This window comes from Ostrea edulis, chromosome 1 (genome assembly GCF_947568905.1).
Source record: "Ostrea edulis chromosome 1, xbOstEdul1.1, whole genome shotgun sequence".
Classification (NCBI taxonomy): Eukaryota; Metazoa; Mollusca; class Bivalvia; order Ostreida; family Ostreidae; genus Ostrea; species Ostrea edulis.
In genome coordinates this window covers 45365984-45385194 of record NC_079164.1, presented here as the reverse complement: position 1 = coordinate 45385194, position 19211 = coordinate 45365984, and the positions used below count along the sequence as shown (strand labels likewise).

Sequence of the window (19211 nt, the reverse complement as noted above, 5' to 3'; positions counted from 1 at the left end):
AACATCTTTTGGTGACTTATATTGATCGTTTTATTTTGTTCTGTATTTTATTTTTGCTTGTCATGTTTTAAAAGAATTATTATATTAGGCCTCGTGGCCCGCCCCCCCCCCTTTTTTTAAAAAGCGAAGCTACGTGTCTCTTTGAGCATTAAACACACAAAGATTGAAATATTTATTTATATTTTATTTGATAAAACTTTACAAAGCGAGAACTTCATTTTGCCGTGTAACAAATTCATTTTCGAATTAGTTCTGAACTCAATTAACAAGTGCCAGTCAAGCCGGAAGTCAGTTGCATGTCTACATTTTAACACGTCAGGATCATTCTTATTTTAGGCTGAGGATGTGACTTATCGATAATTTTCCTCTGTAAAACCAACACATAATGGTTTGTTTTATGCACAGAATTACGTATTTTGAAAGAAATGCAGACATAAACAATATATTTCACTAGAGTGGTCCTAACGCGCAGAGGTTGATTACAGAAAATTGAGAAATCACTGATGTACTGTCAAATATAATCAGATGTAGTTGATCGTTCAAATGAACAATACACAACGTCCACGATCGATTGAAAATCACTGATACTTTATTTTTGAACAATGAAATAGAATTTCAAAGTAGATAAGTATATTATATTGCAGTGAGGGTTTTTAGGACTACCACACGCACACTGCGATTCATTGTGCAACTTTCAGCAAGTTGGGAACACTTCCCCATCAGTGAGATATTCTCGTGAAAACGCGATTATCCCTCTCTAACAAGAGCAAATATATCCCGTACAACCGAGAAAAACACCCGTGGAGTACATCTCTTTGTGTTTCACGTGAAAGAAAAAGTGCTGAAATGCCTGATACTTATGCAAATATATCAATCAAAACAAAAACTCTCAGATGTACATTGGATTTCAGACTGTTTCCCTCTTATGCAGCAACTTTGATATGCAAATTCTTGACTGTGTTGTCAATTTTATAGATACAATATGCACCATGTTGAATGTGTGTCGCACTTATTCAGCATTGCACGGAATTTGCCATTATTTTCAATAAAGACACCAAAACATCTGTTTATGGTAATGTTTACTTTTTCACTAAAGAGGGATAATAGCGTTTTAGCGAGAAGATCTCGCTGTAGGGGAAGTGTTTCCAACCTGTTCAGTTTCAAAGTTGGAGGTGATGAATTTCGTAAATGAATGAATACGGGACTTTCGAGATACGGATCCACTCGACTTTTATCGCGCGTTGAACGTCATTTGTAGGACATGTCACTTCCGGATTACAATAACAACTAAGTAAACCAACGTGGAATTCTTCAATTGCTATCAAATTCCTGCATTTAAATGCTATCTTTGAAAGAAAGGAATTACTACAACCATTTTATAGGAAAATGCATTTGATTAAAACATGCGAGTTGGCGAGGGAAATAAATCTAGGGAATATCTTGAGGATATCGGTAAAACCTCACACCTTGCATCCAATGATACGCGTCTAAATGCACCTTTTCCCCTCCATCTAATTTACACCCAGGTACTAGGCACCAATAGTGACTTGGATCACCATAGTGGGACTGCGCTTGGCTCTCTACGGAGCGTGTGCTAGCTAAACATAATTTGTATCGATGTCAACTTTGCCCTACAATTGGTTATTATCACGTGACCATGGTGTGTAAATGTCAAATATAATCGGTCGTTCCGGCACATCCCAAAAGTTCCGTATTGGAGAAAATTCTGTCATCAGGGATGTGGTACGATAGCATGAAATATACCAGAAATGAGCCTTCTAAAAGGATTTTGCAACTATGAGTATGACGCATGATATATTCAATAATTTTGTTTTGGTACTGTAATGCTAAAGTAAGCAATCTTGCTGCATATAAAGATATTTTAGGGCAAAATAAAAGTTAGTAATTTATCATGAAAGGTGAATAGATCATTACAATTGATATTACTTAAACAGAAATGAATACTCAACTCACTGGCTACTAAACTTGACAGAAAGGTATGCTTTCAACCGTCACAGTACCAGTAAAATTAAGAAGTACTCTCTATTTGACTAATAGTACTTAAACAGGAAAAGAATGGCTCTCAAAATTAAGACCATTGACTGATTTCTAAAATAATTCCACTAACTAGTACCACGACTAGTAACCAACTGGAATTATATTTACATATGCAGTCTTGGTGAATATCGTAAAATCCTGATTTATTGAATATTACAAACTAGTTCTATGCTAAGAGTAAATATGTACTTCAGTAGGCGAATGTACTCGATCAGGATATTATAGGTAGACATGAATTGATATAAAAGTAGCCTTTGTCCTGTAACAGCTTCACAATCATATGTAATTTTATAAGTAAGTTCGATATTTAACAAAAGAAACAGTGAAATGAATTTTTAACATATCACAAATAAACCTCTTTGACAGTGTCAAATAAAAGTTATTAGAAATCTAAAAAAAAAAAAAAAAAACCCTGATGAATCATGGATAAAATAACGTAACACTAACATGGTGGCAGATATATAAATGCTCTCATAAAAGTTAGAAATCAAAACATTATGATGAAATATTGATGACATCAACAAAGGAGTAAATCTGTGAGAAAATAATAGGATAGCCAACTTGGCAATTATTGATGACTTAGCTGAGGGTCATACAAAACAATATTGCCTTTCAAAGTAAAAACAATAAAAGAAAGGGGGTTAGTCTGATATGAAGTTTTAAGTGACCATAAACAAACATGGATATTGATTACAACAAATTGTTTATTTTAATATTAGCCCTCCTCATGCTAATTCTCTTTTTTTTTTTCAGTTGTGGATGGACTTGTTGACAGGGGAAGAAATATCAAATATTAGATGGAGCCTTTTGATCTCAAACTCCATCAAGTAACCTATGAAGAGGGTGCTGAATCTCCAGATGAATTGGACTCGTTTAGTACTGTTGTACACTACGATTCCCAATTCAGTCAAATAGATACTGTTCCTACAACCTGTTCCACCCCACTAACTTACACAGCAGCCTCCGAAAACAAAGGTAGGTAAAATATGTGTGGAAGGAGATTTAGATATTTAAAAGATTTAACACATGGAAATTTCTGATCTAATATATAAAAGCACATAATGTCTGAATAATGATACAACTCTGCATAAAAGTAGTGAAAATTAATTTTTCGCTATGATGTATGCCAATAATAATGTAATTAATTTGTGTATTACTCATTTTGAATAACTTTGCAGTAAGATCCCTGCTTTATCTGCAGTGACTGGAAAAATCTAAGGGTAAATTGTGTGTGTCACTTACTGTACTCATATATACGTGTACACATTATATCTGTAATCTAAAAGAATTAATCATCTAAAGTGGCTAGATAATAATCCTCTGCATTATTTTTATGTAGGATAGGTACTGTAAATACTAGTGATATATTTAGATTACACATAATTCTAGTAAATGCTTTATTTTTAAAAACCCAGATTTTGTGTCTTTGGTGATCATCTCCAATCTGTGCCAGTCTGCCCTTGTTTATTGTTCCTTTTGTGCCATCTGTTGTCCATCCATTCTTGGACATTAAACTATTATCTGAAGCTGAATAGCCAGTCTAAACCAGACAGGTTTATCCACAGAGTTCAAGATGAATGCCTGTTACACATTTACAATGTATACTCAATATTTTTATATCAAAACCTTTAGATATTGGGATAAGTAAAAAATTTTTAATTTGATATTTGTTTTCTAATTAACATCTCAAATTGATATTTGTTTTCTGATTTACATCTGAAAATGGGATATATGACTATAAACACCTCATAGATTTACTAAAGTGTAGTATAGAAACTTTGAATTTCAAAGTTTCCATCCTCTGGAACCGCAGTGATGGGAATAAAACTTTTAGATATAGTGCAGTCTTTATTAATTTGTATTCTCCTTTCCTCCTGAATATTGAGAGACAACCTGTGCATAAAGATTAGTAGAATCCTTCATTAGTATGAGTGTGAGATTGGGAAATTTTACTGAGGGGACAAGATTTGCAGTCTAGGAGGAGGCTTTGCAAAGTCCTAGACAGTGAATCTTGTTCCAGAGATGGAATTTCCCTATTTTTTACTAGTAAATAATGAAGGATTATTTTTCTCACATTTTATCTACAGTTTAATACTTTAATTTAGGAGCTTTGAGAAAATTCAAAGTTATCAAAATTTATCCTTGTTTCAACTTAAACGCAAAAATTAATTAGGCAGTCAGAAAGAGCATACCAAAATTTTTTTTTTACACTTTTTGTGTAAACTTATATACCCAAGGCTGACCTCCAGAAAGCTATATCAAATTGAAATTTGAAGAAAACAGTACAAAACATCTTACATCACCATTTAATGTGAATCATAGAAAAATATATGACAATAATGTCACTGCAGTGTAAAAAAGAAAAATCTCACATGGTTGGGTAGTGTCAGTCTCACCTTGGTGATTATGTGAGAAAACAGTCCTCCTGTACTAAATTTGCTCTTGATAACAGGTCTCAATTTGATTATTCAAAGAGGAAAAAAATGGGATTCCTATCCAGGACTTCATGTTTTAAGAGAGAAATTCTAGAAGCCCATAATTAGGTATAAATTAGTCTACAACCTGCATTGTTAGCTCACCTGAGCCGAAGGCTCACGTAAGCTTTTCTGATTGTCATGAAATTTGTTCGTTGTTTGTGGTTGTCGTCAACTTCTTTACATTTTCATCTTCTTCTCCAGAACCACAGGGCCAATTTCAACAAACTTTGCACAAAGCATCCTTGGGTAAAGGAGATTCAAGTTTGTTCAAATGAAGGGTTATGCCCCTTTCCAAGGGGCAATAATAGCGAAAATGAAAATACATGACGACTTTTGAAAATCTTCTTTTCCAAAACAACTGGGCCAATTTCAACCAAACTTGGCACAAAGCATCCTTGGATGAAGAGGATTCAAATTTGTTCAAATGAAGGGCAAATCAAAGGGGAGATAATCACAAAAAAATGTAAAAATAGGTTGGGGTCATTTAAAAAATTTTTTTCTCAAGAACCACTGGGCCAGAAGAGCTGAAATTTACATGAAAGCTTCCTGACAATTTTAACTGCACATTAAGTTGTTATAATCATAGCCCCCAGGGGTAGAGTGGGGCCACAATAGGGGATCAAAGTTTTACATACAAATATAGGGAAAATCTTTAAAAATCTTCTTCTGAAGAATCACTGGGCCGGAAAGGTTTACATTTACATGAAAGCTTCCTGACATAGTGCAGATTCAAGCTTGTAAAAATCATGGTCCCCTAGGGTAGGTTAGGGCTACAATAGGGATCAAAGCTTTTCATGCAAATATATAAGAAAAATCTTTAAATATGGGTCAAGGTGACTCAGGTGAGTGATGTGGCCCATTGGCCTCATGTCTTGTACTTTAAATTACATATTATATTATGCTAGTAATAAATATTTGTGTTGATTTGTGAAAATCATTTCTTGCAAAATCCAAAATACTCCTGCATTATAAATATTTACTTATTATTAACTAATATAGATTGAAGTCCTTTGGGGTATAGTACTCGTGATATTTTGTTCTTGTGATTGGACACTGAATTGTGATTTTGTCAAATTTTAAAGTACTCATGAAAGGAATCTACAGCAAATCTCTGTTTTATTGCATTAAGGTTTGGAGAGAAATTTAAAATCTGTTAAATGGTACTCAGATGACTTAAAGGCCTATGGGCCTTTTTGATTTTTAAACTATAAACTGTTTTTGAGAAAAAGACTACATATGCGCTAACATTGAATTGAGAACAGTGCCAGGTAAAGGTCATATACACATGTTTCATGTATACCGGTGGTAGTCAGACTGATACATGTGTGTACATTTACATTGCATACTAACAAAAATACTGTGTGTGTACTTATTTTCATGGTATTATGATTTTAGCACCTTTGATGCTTAGGGAGGATGGCTAATTTGAGTTGGGGTTGATACATGAAATCCTTTAGTTATGCATTATCATGAGCAGAAGTGTTAATTTTATGATTTCCTAAACAGTGCATCCGCTCTGATTGCCCTGATATGCCAAAATAAGTACACACACAGTACATTGCTTTTCTGACACTGCTTAATGGGTTTTGATTTAATTCTGTCCACTAAGATTGCTTTCAACATGTTTCTTGAATTTGTTGAAGTGTTTTTCTCTATCCAACCTTTCAAGTTTCCAAAAAAAAAAAATTACAACATCTTTGTATTTCCTTTTATAGCTAAACCAAGAAAATTAAGAAAACTCCCACAAGGAATTGCTCAGCCCAGTCGTTTGAAGTCCACACAGATCTACTCCAAGTCTATTTCATCCATTCCCTCCTCTAAAGCTCACGGGAATTCCTCTCCTAAGGCCTCCTGGGACTCATCTGGATCTGAATCTTATAGTTATAGTCCTCCTCAAGAAGCACTGATCAATCCACATCACAATCTTATTGAATCACAAAGTTTCTTCACTCGCCGGGAACCTATTCACATATCACAAACAGACATACGCACACTTTTTCAGGTGAGGGTGTGTTGACTGAAGCTATTTTCTATGTATTGAATATTTACTTACTACCCTAACTATGTACAGTGTGCAATGGTGGTGAAGAGAGGGGATTCACATCATTCAAAACTGTATGCCCCTGCCATATTGTCCGTCTGTCTTTCTATCATTCCGTCATAGTTAGTTTTCCATGTTTTGCTGTGCTCGTAGATAATGAGGTAATCTTAGATTGATAACTTACAGATCAAGGCCAAGTTTCATGTCAATTGCCTTATTTTCATTAAAGTTATTGCCCTTAGACTTTGAAAATTTCTTATTATTTACTGTTTTCCAGATATGTTTTTCCTGTGCTCGCTTATAAGACTTACAGATCAAGTTTGAATTTCATGTTAATTTACGTATTTTATTAAAATTCACTGTTTTCTAGACTTTTTCCTGATGTTCTTGTAGATGATAAGCAGGTTTTCAGCATGTACCTTTATATTCCTGAACCAGAGTTATTACCCTTAGACTTAAAACGTCCCTGTCACTTTTCCCCCCACAAACATTGAATAATGAACAAATGAACATAATTAGTGTGTCTTAGTAATCATGTATTAGTGTCTTAATGATTCATTATAAGGTGTAGGGCTGAAACGATACGCCCCCTTCACGATACGATACATATTGCAATACTTATGCCAGGATTCAATATTTTCAATACGATACAATTTACAGAAGAAACCAATAATAACATCGAAGAAAAAATTAATTACCAAGAATCAAAATCTTAATTTTAAAAGCAAAATGTTTCCAAACTGCCAAACAGTAAGACACCTGTTGGCTCTGTAGTTTAAACTAATAAAGTTCATTATTATTTTGATCAACCTCAAGGTAAACAACATTCTAAACTTTATTCAACGCCATTTTGTCCCTCATGCAGGTAAAAATAATAAGTACAGGCCGAGTCTGATGTATTTTACTGAACCCGTTTGTATTAAACATATCGAACCGAAAATCGAGGCCATAAATCGAACATTGAATCGAGCGTTTATATTGAACAGTATCGATATTTCGGTGAATTGTTTCAGCCCTAATAAGGTGCACCTTGCACTTCAATGTCTTTTTAGCTAATGTAATTCAATTCTCTTCATACCTGATTAGAAAAACTAAAAGCATCAACATGATACTCTATTTTTGTTTCATTGGTACCCAATGTTAATTTCACATCTTTGGACTTTCAAATATTTCAAACTTGAATGTCAGCAGGGGACATTTGTGTCATATTGACACATCTAGATCGGTAAATGAATAAAGAATAATGATTATTGCAGGTTACTTCTAACAGTTCTTCCTCCAAGAAATTTCCACGAAAACCAGTCATGTCCCAACAGCCAATTCTGGACAAGGTTGATGGAACATTAGCATTTGAAACAATGGCTGATGCTCTTCATCTCCAGAAGTCTGTCATAGGTAGAAAAAAAGAAGCTTATCTGATTGCAGAACTAATTTTCTGTGAAAAGCAGAGATCTATATTAAATGATAAATGGATGAGTTGTTCCTTCAATTTTTATTGTAAAGTAATTCAAATTTACATGTGGTTCTTATATTTATTTCTGTACCAGGTGAAAAGAAAATAACACCAGCATCACCAGATGAGGTAGCTCGTATCATAGCAGAAACTCAAAAGAAACTGAGCGAACCAGCCAGTGGAACCAGTGGAACTTCATTGGTTCCAATGGCATCCCCAGAGGAAATAGCAAAAGCTATAGCTGAAACTCAGAGACGGATGCAAACCCAGACTACAACTTCTTCCGCCGCAGCTCCATCTGAATTTTCAGTTCCTATGGCAACTGCCGAGGAGATTAGTCAAGTGATTGCAGATACTCAGAAGAAGTTAAGAGAGCAGTCATTTCCAGAATCTTCTGTTAAGGTAAAGTATCCTTGTTTATTATTAGAGAACCTTATACATGTATGTATGCAAAACACAATGGAGAGAAGTTTTTAATGATCAAAGTAGAGAGTAATGTATCAACATTTGGATACCAAATTCAATGTAAATCCATTGTTTTTACAGTTTTGCTTTTTTTCAATTTAGGGTACAGATTCCTCATTAAAACATCCAGTGCCTGTCTCAGACCACAGTAGTGTTCACACACAACCCCAAACACAGGACATACCGGAACTTGTTAGAATTCCTGCATCTAGTCTTCAAGTCTCAGCACAGAAATCCACGTCATGGATTAAGGGAAGTCACCCCGGTCCTGAAACGGAGTTATCTGCCCATGACTTAAATCTGGTTGGTGAATCAACTGCCAGTGACTCTGCTTCGGCAGCATCAACAGATTCTTTTTCACATTCTGATATGGATAAATTTCTTAGTTCCTTACCTCCATCTAAAACTATTGATATCAGTGATTTTATCCCAAAAACTTCTAGTAGTTATTCAAGTCATACAGCTACAAAAAAAGACGTATCATTCAAACCACTGCTTGATCAGTTCTTGCCGAGACAAAATGTAGAGAGTGAGAAGCCAAAAGTTGAACGTCAAACAAATTATGTTCCACACATGGCTGACTCAGGAATAAGTGTTGATTTTGAGAGTTCCAAGTCACAGGTGTCTCCAAAGCAATCAAGCACACCTAAATCTTATCTACCAACACATACAGAGGCATCACATGATTATTCAGCAACAGCGAAAAATATTCTTCAGAATGATATCTCGTCAGATATTCGATTTAACTCTGCACGAAAGTTAAATGAAGCATTAATGGAAAAGGCTAAATTGGAAGGTCAGTTAGAAATGTTAACGTATGAGGCAAAAACTTCACTAAAGGAAAGGTCAGAATTACAATCCCAGATTGTAACACTAAAACAGAAATTGAAATCCCATAGAGACCAAGCAAATGATGAAGAAAAGATGGCCTTGAAGTCAGAGGTGGAAAAAATGCAGCGGAATCGTACAGTACTTGAGAAATCCCTGGTGTCTGCACAGAAAATTCTAGAAGAGAAGCTTGCAGAGGTGAAGGTCATTGAAACAGATTTACAGCTTACCCAGGATGAAAATGGTAAGCTGCAAATCCGCCTGAAGGAAATTAGGGACAACTCAAGAACCAAAGATATGACAATTCAAGCACTGAAAAATAAAATAGCTGAACTATATGTTGAAGTTCAAATGCACATGCAAGCCAAGATCGATAATGATAATGAGCACAGAGCAGCCAAAACAGACCTGTCTTCATTGATCAGTGCTAAGCAGTGGTATCAGCAACAGCTTAGGATTGCAAATGAAAGCAAGCTACAATTGCAGCAGGAACTGACAACGCTACAGGGCCAGGCCCTATCTCAGGGCAGCATAATTGAGAGAATGAAGACTGAGAGCACCAGACTGAGGCATCAAATGAAAGAAATCCAACAAAAGAGCCTGAAAGACAAAGAACTGCTAGCCAGGCAGCTGGAGAGAATTGAGAGAGACATGATGGATAGAGAGGTGGCATTTCAGGAGGTTCAAAGGGAGAGAACTTTGTTGGAGGGAACCTTTGATTCAAAATTACAGTCTGTGGAGGATGAAAGGGAACGATGCCAGTCTCTTGTTAGAGTCACTAATGATTTGGAATCTCGTCTTGATAAAGCACACAGTGATCTGCAGAAAAAGCAATCTCAGATTATTCTACTAGAAAATGAGCAAATTGAACTCTGTAAAGAGCTGGCACTTTCTCAAGAGACGGTGATAGAGAAAGATAGGGTAGTGGAGGAACTGCAGCAGACATTACTGAGTGTAGAAGCAGAACTGAAGGAATTTCAGAAGAGAGTCTTACAACTGGATTCGGAGATATGGAAACTGAAGGAGGAAAAGGCTGCCACAGAAATCTCTTTGAAATCTGCCATGGAAGAGAAGAAATGTGTTGATTCTGCTTTGGATGATCTGAAGAAGAACATGGGAAAAGTGGAAAAGACATTCAAGCAAATGAAGCAAGATCTGAACAATAAATCATCTGAATGTAATCAAGTATTACAAGAAAAGACTGAATTACAGGACAGGCTAGAGAAATGTAAGGCAGATTTTGAGAAAGAGAGAAAAGAAATTTTTACCACTAAAGGTCAGTCAGATGAAAAACAACATATCATAGATGAACTTCAGCAAGAAAAGGTCAAACTTGAGTCAGAGGTCAAATGTTTACAGAATGATGTAGCTGTGTTAAATTCATCCAATAGTTTGACTGTGAAAGAAAACAAAGAACTGCAGGAGAAATTGGTTGAATTGAAATCTCAGTTGAGTGAAGTTGAGATAAAACTAAGGGAGACACAAGTTCAAGTTCAAGAAAATCAACAAACTGTAGAGGTTCCACAGCAAAGAGACAGTAGTGAACTTGTGGAGAAGAATGAAAAGCTGGAGATGAAAATAACCTCAATGGAAAAACAACATCAGAGGGATCTGATGAAACAAAAAGCTAGAGCTACAAAGTTAAGTGCTGATTTGAAAGTTCTCCAGAATGAGTTGACTGAAAGACAGACTACTTTTGATGCAAATGTTGAGTTACTGACCAACAAAATCCGAGAGATTTCCGAGGATAAGAATCGTTTGGAAACTGAGCTTGATTCAGCACAGAGAAAGTTTGAAGTAGGAGTGGTTGAACAACAGGATCAAATGAAAACAATGTTGCAGGTAGGGTAGGAATGTTTTAGGATCACTTAAATCAAACAAATGAATTAATGTAACTTTTACATTATTGTTATTAAAGTGTGTACTGAACTTAAAAAGAATTGTTCCAACTAAGTTACTGGTAGACTGCATCATAACATGAGGACTATATACCAGCACTTGAATGTTCTACTGTCTGTACTTTCCAGCAAATGATTGATGAAGTTGAGACACTGAAAATGGAGAAACAAGCTCTGGAGAACCAGCTCCATCATCTACAACAAGAGAAGGGGCACCAGATTCAAGAGCACCAGCAAAGGTTGGCTGCACTTGATTTACAAATCAGTCAGCTTCAAGAAGTGGCTGCTTCAGCTGAGCAGAAAGATGAAATCAATCAACAGCTTGCATTAGACTTAGAAAAAGAGAAAGGAAAAGTTGAAGGTACTGTGCATGTTTAAAGAATTTCCAGATGTGTAGTACATGGCTATTTTCTTTGCCAATCTCAGTAGGGAAATTTACTCCTGATTACTTGAGTGAATTTTGAAGAATTGGGTATTCATTTTTCAAGTTCATACAGTGTATTAGCTTAATTTGATTTTTACACAATTTTTGTATTTTTTAATTATTTTTTTAGGATTGATTCAGACGAACAGTTCCCTGAAACACCATGTTCAGCAGTTAGAGAGTGCATTGGCAGAGAGGGAAACTGGCTTAGAAGATATGGAATCACAAATGGAGACAATCAGGGAAGAATCTGAGAATAAAGAGAGGGAGTATGTTATCAAGATTCAACAGCTAGAAGAGGAACAAACGGCTGAAAAAGAGGCTCAAAGGGAACTTAGAAAACAGGTTAGTTGCCCTTTAGTGATCAGCCTGTGTGTGTGAATCTGTTTATCTGTGCAAAACCTTTTCCAGATGTTTTTGGCTCTATGCTATACCTGCAGCTATTGAATTAAAAATTTATACCTGAACCTATTCAATGAGCTGCAGATAAAGTTTGAATCTCCTTTAAATAATGATACAAAGCAGCAGGGCCCTTTTTTATGCTTGTCATCACAATTATATTGAGTAGGGGTTTAAAACTGCAACTCAACAAAGATATTTGTAAGCTTTAAAAAAAGGTCATGCCGATTGCATATATGTATAAACAGAAGAAAAAAAGCTTGTACACGTATGCAGGGACTTGATTTTGTGGTTGAAGAATCTAATTTGTTATTGATGTTAATACAGTAGTAGAATATGCATGCATAAAAAATGGTTGATAATATGTATGCTTGTTTTACTTTGATTGAATGGGATTCTTTTTCAGATTGGTGTGAAAATTACAGAGAATAAAAAATTAAAGAGAAATTCTGATTCCTTAAAAAATGACAAGGAAATCCTACAACAGGATTTAGATCACAAGACTAAAGAATCAGATGACTTGAGATCAAAGTTAGAGAGCAGTAACGACCTTCATCAAGGAAAGGTCAGCCAGATAAATCAGCTGGAAGTGGAAAATAAAAACTTACGACGTGATCTGGAAAAAGCAAAACTTGAACTTGCTGACAATCTTGCCAAAGAACCAATTATTCAAGAGCAAATTCAGGTATGAAGCCAATTAATGCATGTATTACAAGTGTATTGGAATATAAAAAGATTAAATTAAAAGAGAAAAATTCTTATATATATATATATATATATATATAAAGCACAAAGTAATGTAATGACAAGGTATATCATATCATACCATGATCTATGACCGTGTGACATTAGTTTTATCCAGAACAGCAAGATCATGTTAGTCATATTGGTGTTGAGGCAACTCTTTATATGTGAGTTATGATGTGATCCTTTGGGGCTAGGTTGGGGACACAATATGGGGTGTGTTTCATGAGAATAAAGGTTGATTAAAAAAAATCTTAAAATTCACAATATAGCTGAACAACAGAACAATCAAGTGACTTTGCTGAATTATGTTCCTTGAACTTAGAAAATTAACTCAAATACTCAGTTTTCCACCTTTTTTTTTTCCATCATGCTTGCAGATATTCATTCGATATTTGGTACTTTGCTTTACTATGACAAGTTACAGATCAAGAACAAATTTTGTTCTGGTCCATTGATTGTTTGCTGAGTTATGGCCCTTTGACATAGAAAATATGGAATTTGAATCCGACATATATGGCTTTTATTTTATGGGACCCGGTTATTCTTGTGCATAAACTGTTGATGTATGATTATTCATACAGAATATTATGCATACGACTTGACTTGGAGCCATTAGGGGAAATGTATTGGTATGCAATACTTACAGACTGCTTGTTTTATCATGATGTAGCATTGTTTCACAGATTTTATTCCAGTCAGTTTTTCATGACCTACCCACCTTATTGTAACGTGTAGGCATTTGAGTACAGTCTTATTAAAGGTCTCATGATTTGAATTCCAACAGAGTTTGCAGTGGCAGATCAGCCAGAAGAACAAAGAAGTGGCAGCCATTCAGCAGAAGATGGACCTGACAGAGCAGAGACAGCAGGTGGAGATCGATAATTTGAGGAAAACTATAGAGGAGAACCAGGCCGAGCTGGAGAATCTGAGGGAGGAACTTGGAACAGCCCAGAAGGAGAAAGTGGAACAGCAGGCCCAAGTGACTGAACTCCGGACTACACTCAAGGCCTCTGTGCAACATCACAAGGTAGGAACAGCAAGGACTGCAATCCCTGAAACAAAATCCAGTGCTTTCAGATCAGACTTTCAACTCATTCAATGTTACTTTGAAATCATCCTTTGGACTTTGAAATCCATTTTGTGGGTCTCTTTTTAAAAGTATTATAGCCTTTGTAAACATTTGAATGATCCTGTAGTTGTATATGTTTAATGCGCACCTGTACATGATACATTTACTTATTTTCCTGCAGCTCACAAAAAGGATAAATGAGAACTCTGATTCCTCTAAAGATGCTGGCACACAGGTAGAAAACCGTGATGTCATCATTCCACCTTTGCCCTTTGACTTGGAGGCTGTAGAGAGGCTAATTCAGGAAACTTCAGCCAAGGCTATGGCAAGCAAGTGAGTGGTCTAAATTGTTTGGGTTTTTTTTTTTTAGATACAAAAGCCAATGAATCTTGGTGTTTCTCAGGAAAACATTGCCAGTGGATCTCTTATCTTAATTTTCGTAGAATGTATGCAGCCATGTAGAAATAGTAAGCACATGCATATGTATGAGATACTGTTTTGAATCCATGTATTTATAGAATTATAGACAAAAAAATTTAATTAGTGGTAATAGTCAACTGTAAAACAGATTTCATGCAAGATGTGTACATTTTTGTAAGAGTCTCCCATTCTATGAATTAGAAAGTTTGTATGTGTATGCCTTTTTCTTCAGACCTCTGGACAATCTTCAGAACTGTTTAAGTTCTCTAAGGTCAGAGATCAGTGGCTTACAGAGACAAATGGAAATCCACACCACCACGGTGACCGAATCAACTCAGAACTGGGGGTGAGCTTTTGTAATTCGAAATCATGAAATATTATTTCAGCTGATTGATAAGCCAGCCTCAATGAAAGTCACATTATGTTCAAGAAATGTCTAAAATTTATATATGCTTTGGATGCCAGTGTTTTCACAGTTGCCTTGTGCAGGTTTTTTGTCTGTTGATTTTATGAAAAATTCATTTTGTGTAATATTCACAGATGAAAAATGCTGCCAAAATCATTATAATAAATTTCACTGCAGTTTTATATATTGTAACAAAGCTGAGTATTGAAATTTAAAAATCCCTGTGTGTAGTGTTTTAATGATTGCAAATATCTGATAAGTATTACAAGATATATCAAATATTTAACACTCCAACAAATAAAGTGAGCACTGATTGCAAGCCAGCTATTAGCTCTAATCAGACCCATGTAGCTATATTATGTACACTGCATAAGTATGAGATTGTAAATGTTTCTTAATAGGTCTGTAGAAGTGACGGTAAATGAAGTTTTGAATGCAGTCAAAACAATGAGCTCAGTCCAAAATGGATCTGTAGGCATCAACTCGATTTCTGCAGCCGGAGTCATTGACATCTAAATCAGGACTCGGGGTTATCGAGGACATCTAGAGCAGGCATTGTGGACAATTTACACCTTATAGAAAACCATCCAAGACATTTTACCTCTTATTTATAATTCATATTCCTTCAAAAGGATTTTAGCAATGTTTGTTAAGTGTTTCCCGCCATGCATACATTTCGCTAGTCTTTCATTACTGTGGTAGAAGTTGGACCAAGATTGTGAAAATGTCGTACTTTTTTATTTCACTGAATTCAGAATGTTTGATTAATTTCCAGTTTTTGGTGTGATAGTTTCTTCTCTATGTTTGTTCTACTGTTCATGTGATGATTTGATATACTTGTACAACTTAATAACGACTAGATAATTTTGTGTACTATAAACCATGATGATGTGTAAGGAATGATACAAAACATTCATTTATTGGTACAGTCTGGGAAATCGATTTGATACACTAACCTTGAATATTTTTTTTTTCACTTTTTAAAAGTGTATAATGAAGAGTCAGTTTCCAATCAGATTGTTTCACAAGAGTCAGTTTCCAATCAGATTGTTTCACAAGAGTCAGTTTCCAATCAGATTGTTTCACAAATGAATATTTGTAAGTAATACATTGTATTCTGCTTATCTGAATACAGGTGAGACGTTGATGATGACCAAGTGCTGTTTAATGTTTGTGCATTACATTACAGTATTTCTGGTACCTTCATTATGTAATTTATCCCTTCTCAGTTGATTATTAATTCTTTTATAAATGTAGAAAATGTTAACTGATTTATATAACAATCTACATGGGATGGGCTATTGTAGAGCCAATTAACTCTGTTAGTCGTCATAATTTTCAACTAGAGTATGATAATTACATTACAGTATTTCTGGTACCTTCATTATGTAATTTATCCCTTCTCAGTTGATTATTAATTCTTTTATAAATGTAGAAAATGTTAACTGATTTATATAACAATCTACATGGGATGGGCTATTGTAGAGCCAATTAACTCTGTTAGTCGTCATAATTTTCAACTAGAGTATGATAGGGGGGGGGGGGGTCGGGTTAGAAAATGAAACTACAATTTCAAGTGAAAGAAAAATTTGTGGTGTTATCTCTGGTTTATTAACTTTGAAGATGTATTTTCTCTATTTCAATATATCAAGGACCATTCAGTTGGGTGAGTACTATTAACCAGGAGAAGTTTCTGATGAATTATAAGAAATTTCCAATTTTCTTTAAAAATTTGAGTATTGTGATAAAAAAAAAAGGTACATTGTTAGCAGGAGTACCCTGCAATTCTCAAAATCTTTAATGTAAAAACATGGTAATCATTAATGGTAGTTAAATTTTTGTTTTTGGTCATGATATGTAAGGTTCCTTTTGAATTTGCAGCTTAAACAAATTATTATATATTATCATAATGACAACTTTTATGATGGTTTCAGTAATGTCGTATTTTACAGAATTTAAGTTCGGAGTTGTGTGATTATTCCTATGTTGTGCAATACTGTATTAAGAAGAAGACGGCTTTTACACGTACTGTTGCTTCTGTCCTTTCTCGGTATTTTTTCCCCCACATTACCACGTTGTATTTAGATGTACATTTCAGTGTAACTATTGTCAGATGCAGTGGTTGATATTTCCTCTTTAATTCTTTTTATCTATTCTTCTTTGTTATCATTTTTGTATAAAACTGAAAGTAAGCACCAATTACAAATAAACTAAACATTAACTTATGGCTCTGTGTTATGTGGTGGCTCGATCAGCTCTCCGTGGTCAGAAAGGTTACAAATAAACCAAACATCAACTTACGATTCTGTGTTGTATGGTGGTTCAGCTCTCCGTGGTCAGAAAGGTTACAAATACAAATAAACCAGACATTAACTTACGAATCTGTGTTGTATGGTGGTTCAGCTCTCCGTGGTCAGAAAGGTTACAAATACAAATAAACCAGACATTAACTTACGAATCTGTGTTGTATGGTGGTTCAGCTCTCCGTGGTCAGAAAGGTTACAAATACAAATAAACCAGACATCAACTTACGATTCTGTGTTGTATGGTGGTTCAGCTCTCCGTGGTCAGAAAGGTTACAAATACAAATAAACCAGACATTAACTTACGAATCTGTGTTGTATGGTGGTTCAGCTCTCCGTGGTCAGAAAGGTTACAAATACAAATAAACCAGACATTAACTTACGAATCTGTGTTGTATGGTGGTTCAGCTCTCCGTGGTCAGAAAGGTTACAAATACAAATAAACCAGACATTAACTTACGAATCTGTGTTGTATGGTGGTTCAGCTCTCCGTGGTCAGAAAGGTTACAAATACAAATAAACCAGACATTAACTTACGAATCTGTGTTGTATGGTGGTTCAGCTCTCCGTGGTCAGAAAGGTTACAAATACAAATAAACCAGACATTAACTTACGAATCTGTGTTGTATGGTGGTTCAGCTCTCCGTGGTCAGAAAGGTTACAAATACAAATAAACCAGACATTAACTTACGAATCTGTGTTGTATGGTGGTTCAGCTCTCCGTGGTCAGAAAGGTGTGGATCACTCGTAGTGTAGAGGTGATTATACAGTAAAATCCTGTCCAACTTACAGTATGTGGAATTTTCTTTAATGAACAGTCGTACAATGAAGGGGCTTCGTCTCTGGAGTTTTGTTATGGAAAGCATAGTTAGCATAAATCAAAGCACTTTAATACACATCCAGCAAAGCATTGTCACAGTCTGGTTCAAAAACAAAGGTTGATAATATAGTAATTTGCTCATTCCTTCATGTGTACTTTAATACCTTGTTTACAAGATTTAAGTGTTTTTCCTGGTTTGCAGGAATGATGCTTTGTATGAATACTTTGGTTCCTATACATGTAGGTTTTCAAGGTCACCAAAGGGGAAATCCAAAATTCCTTGTGTACAAGATTTAAGCTGAGGTTTTTCATCAAAATTTACCCAACTTGCAGGAATGGTACTTGGCATAAAAACATTGACTAGCGGGTCAAAGGTCAAGGTTACGGAAAGTAAATTTTGAAGGTTTATACAAAATTTAAACGACATTTCAATTTTTATCTTACTTCAGGAATGGCACTTTGCATACAATCTTGGTGTCTATTTGTTTTCAAGAGTAAATATAAAAGGTCTAGGTCATCAAAAGGGAATTGCCAGTTCTGTAGGAATGAAATTGCATTGGCATGAAAAGGAACCTTCAATAGTGCAACCTCCAATGCCATACTTGGGTCAAAATTTGTGGCACTTCACCTTTAGTGACATCTCTATGAGTGAAAAATTCTTGAATGGGGCTAAAAACAACATACAAACATGTACAATTCCTATTAAATGTCTAGGAATGAAACCTTGGATAAAGACCTGGGTCCCTATTGTTTTTAAGGGAAAAGGTCAAGGTCATCCAAGGAGTAATTTCCTGGTAATATAAAATTGTGTACATTGTATTTTATTTCAAAAACACTTGTAAGGATGCTGTTTTACACCATTATCTTGGAGCTTACTGGTCTTCCAAGTTTAACAGTCAAAGTCTCTCTTAATGCACAACTTCCTTATGTTTCTGATTTCAATAGCACTTCTTACGATAGGCCATTTTGTGATGGGATGTCATACTTGGCAGAGCCTTTGTGTATTTTTGACATGCTACAAACTCTTCATTTCATATGACAATATTGCGTTTTTCAAAAACATATCATCAGACTGCTCGCTCTTTCTGGTGAGGATGCAAAGGAACAATTGTAAGGACAATGATGTGAAGTTGAGAGGGCAACAGAGCAGAGAGTTTGCCCTCACACTTCTGCTCCTTTGCTTTTGTATACTTGCATATTGTCAGTATGCATGCCTGAAACCAGCAACAATGGAGTCTGATACTGATTGGGTTGCAGTAGACTTTTTACTAGAATACACATTTTAAGTGCATTAATATATGGATCTGCAAATCTCAATATTTCCTTGTTTAAATCATTTAACTAGTCACAGATGTACAGGACCAGTGCATTATCACACACTGATACAAATAAATCAAATCATG

At 35.3% G+C, this 19211-nt stretch overlaps 1 protein-coding gene across 2 annotated transcripts; it reads left to right on the top strand.

Annotated features, from left to right (window-relative positions):
• The first annotated feature begins 262 nt into the window (after nt 1–262).
• On the top strand, nt 263–16912 carry LOC125653675 (golgin subfamily A member 3-like). Of its 2 annotated transcripts, none has more exons than XM_048883238.2 (13): nt 263–388; nt 2812–3033; nt 6251–6537; nt 7833–7971; nt 8124–8431; nt 8597–11164; nt 11350–11581; nt 11775–11989; nt 12450–12728; nt 13575–13817; nt 14041–14192; nt 14512–14625; nt 15087–16912. In XM_048883238.2, exons 2-13 carry the CDS (start codon nt 2856–2858, stop codon nt 15199–15201), a joined length of 4830 nt encoding a protein of 1609 aa, XP_048739195.2. In that variant the 5' UTR covers nt 263–388; nt 2812–2855; the 3' UTR covers nt 15202–16912. The 2 variants fall into 2 exon arrangements, with proteins under 2 accessions (XP_048739195.2, XP_056003111.1); XM_056147136.1 differs by lacking the exon at nt 263–388 and adding an exon at nt 3237–3278 and having other exon boundaries at nt 2895–3033.
• Nucleotides 16913–19211: the final 2299 nt, after the last annotated feature.

Bases quoted from the DNA above. Each gene is read 5' to 3' on its own strand.
- LOC125653675 (XM_048883238.2), top strand. From the start codon at position 2,856: ATGGAGCCTTTTGATCTCAAACTCCATCAAGTAACCTATGAAGAGGGT. The intron at 11,582-11,774 runs GTACTGTGCATG...TTATTTTTTTAG, and splicing joins AGAGAAAGGAAAAGTTGAAG to GATTGATTCAGACGAACAGT. The intron at 13,818-14,040 runs GTAGGAACAGCA...ATTTTCCTGCAG, and splicing joins CCTCTGTGCAACATCACAAG to CTCACAAAAAGGATAAATGA.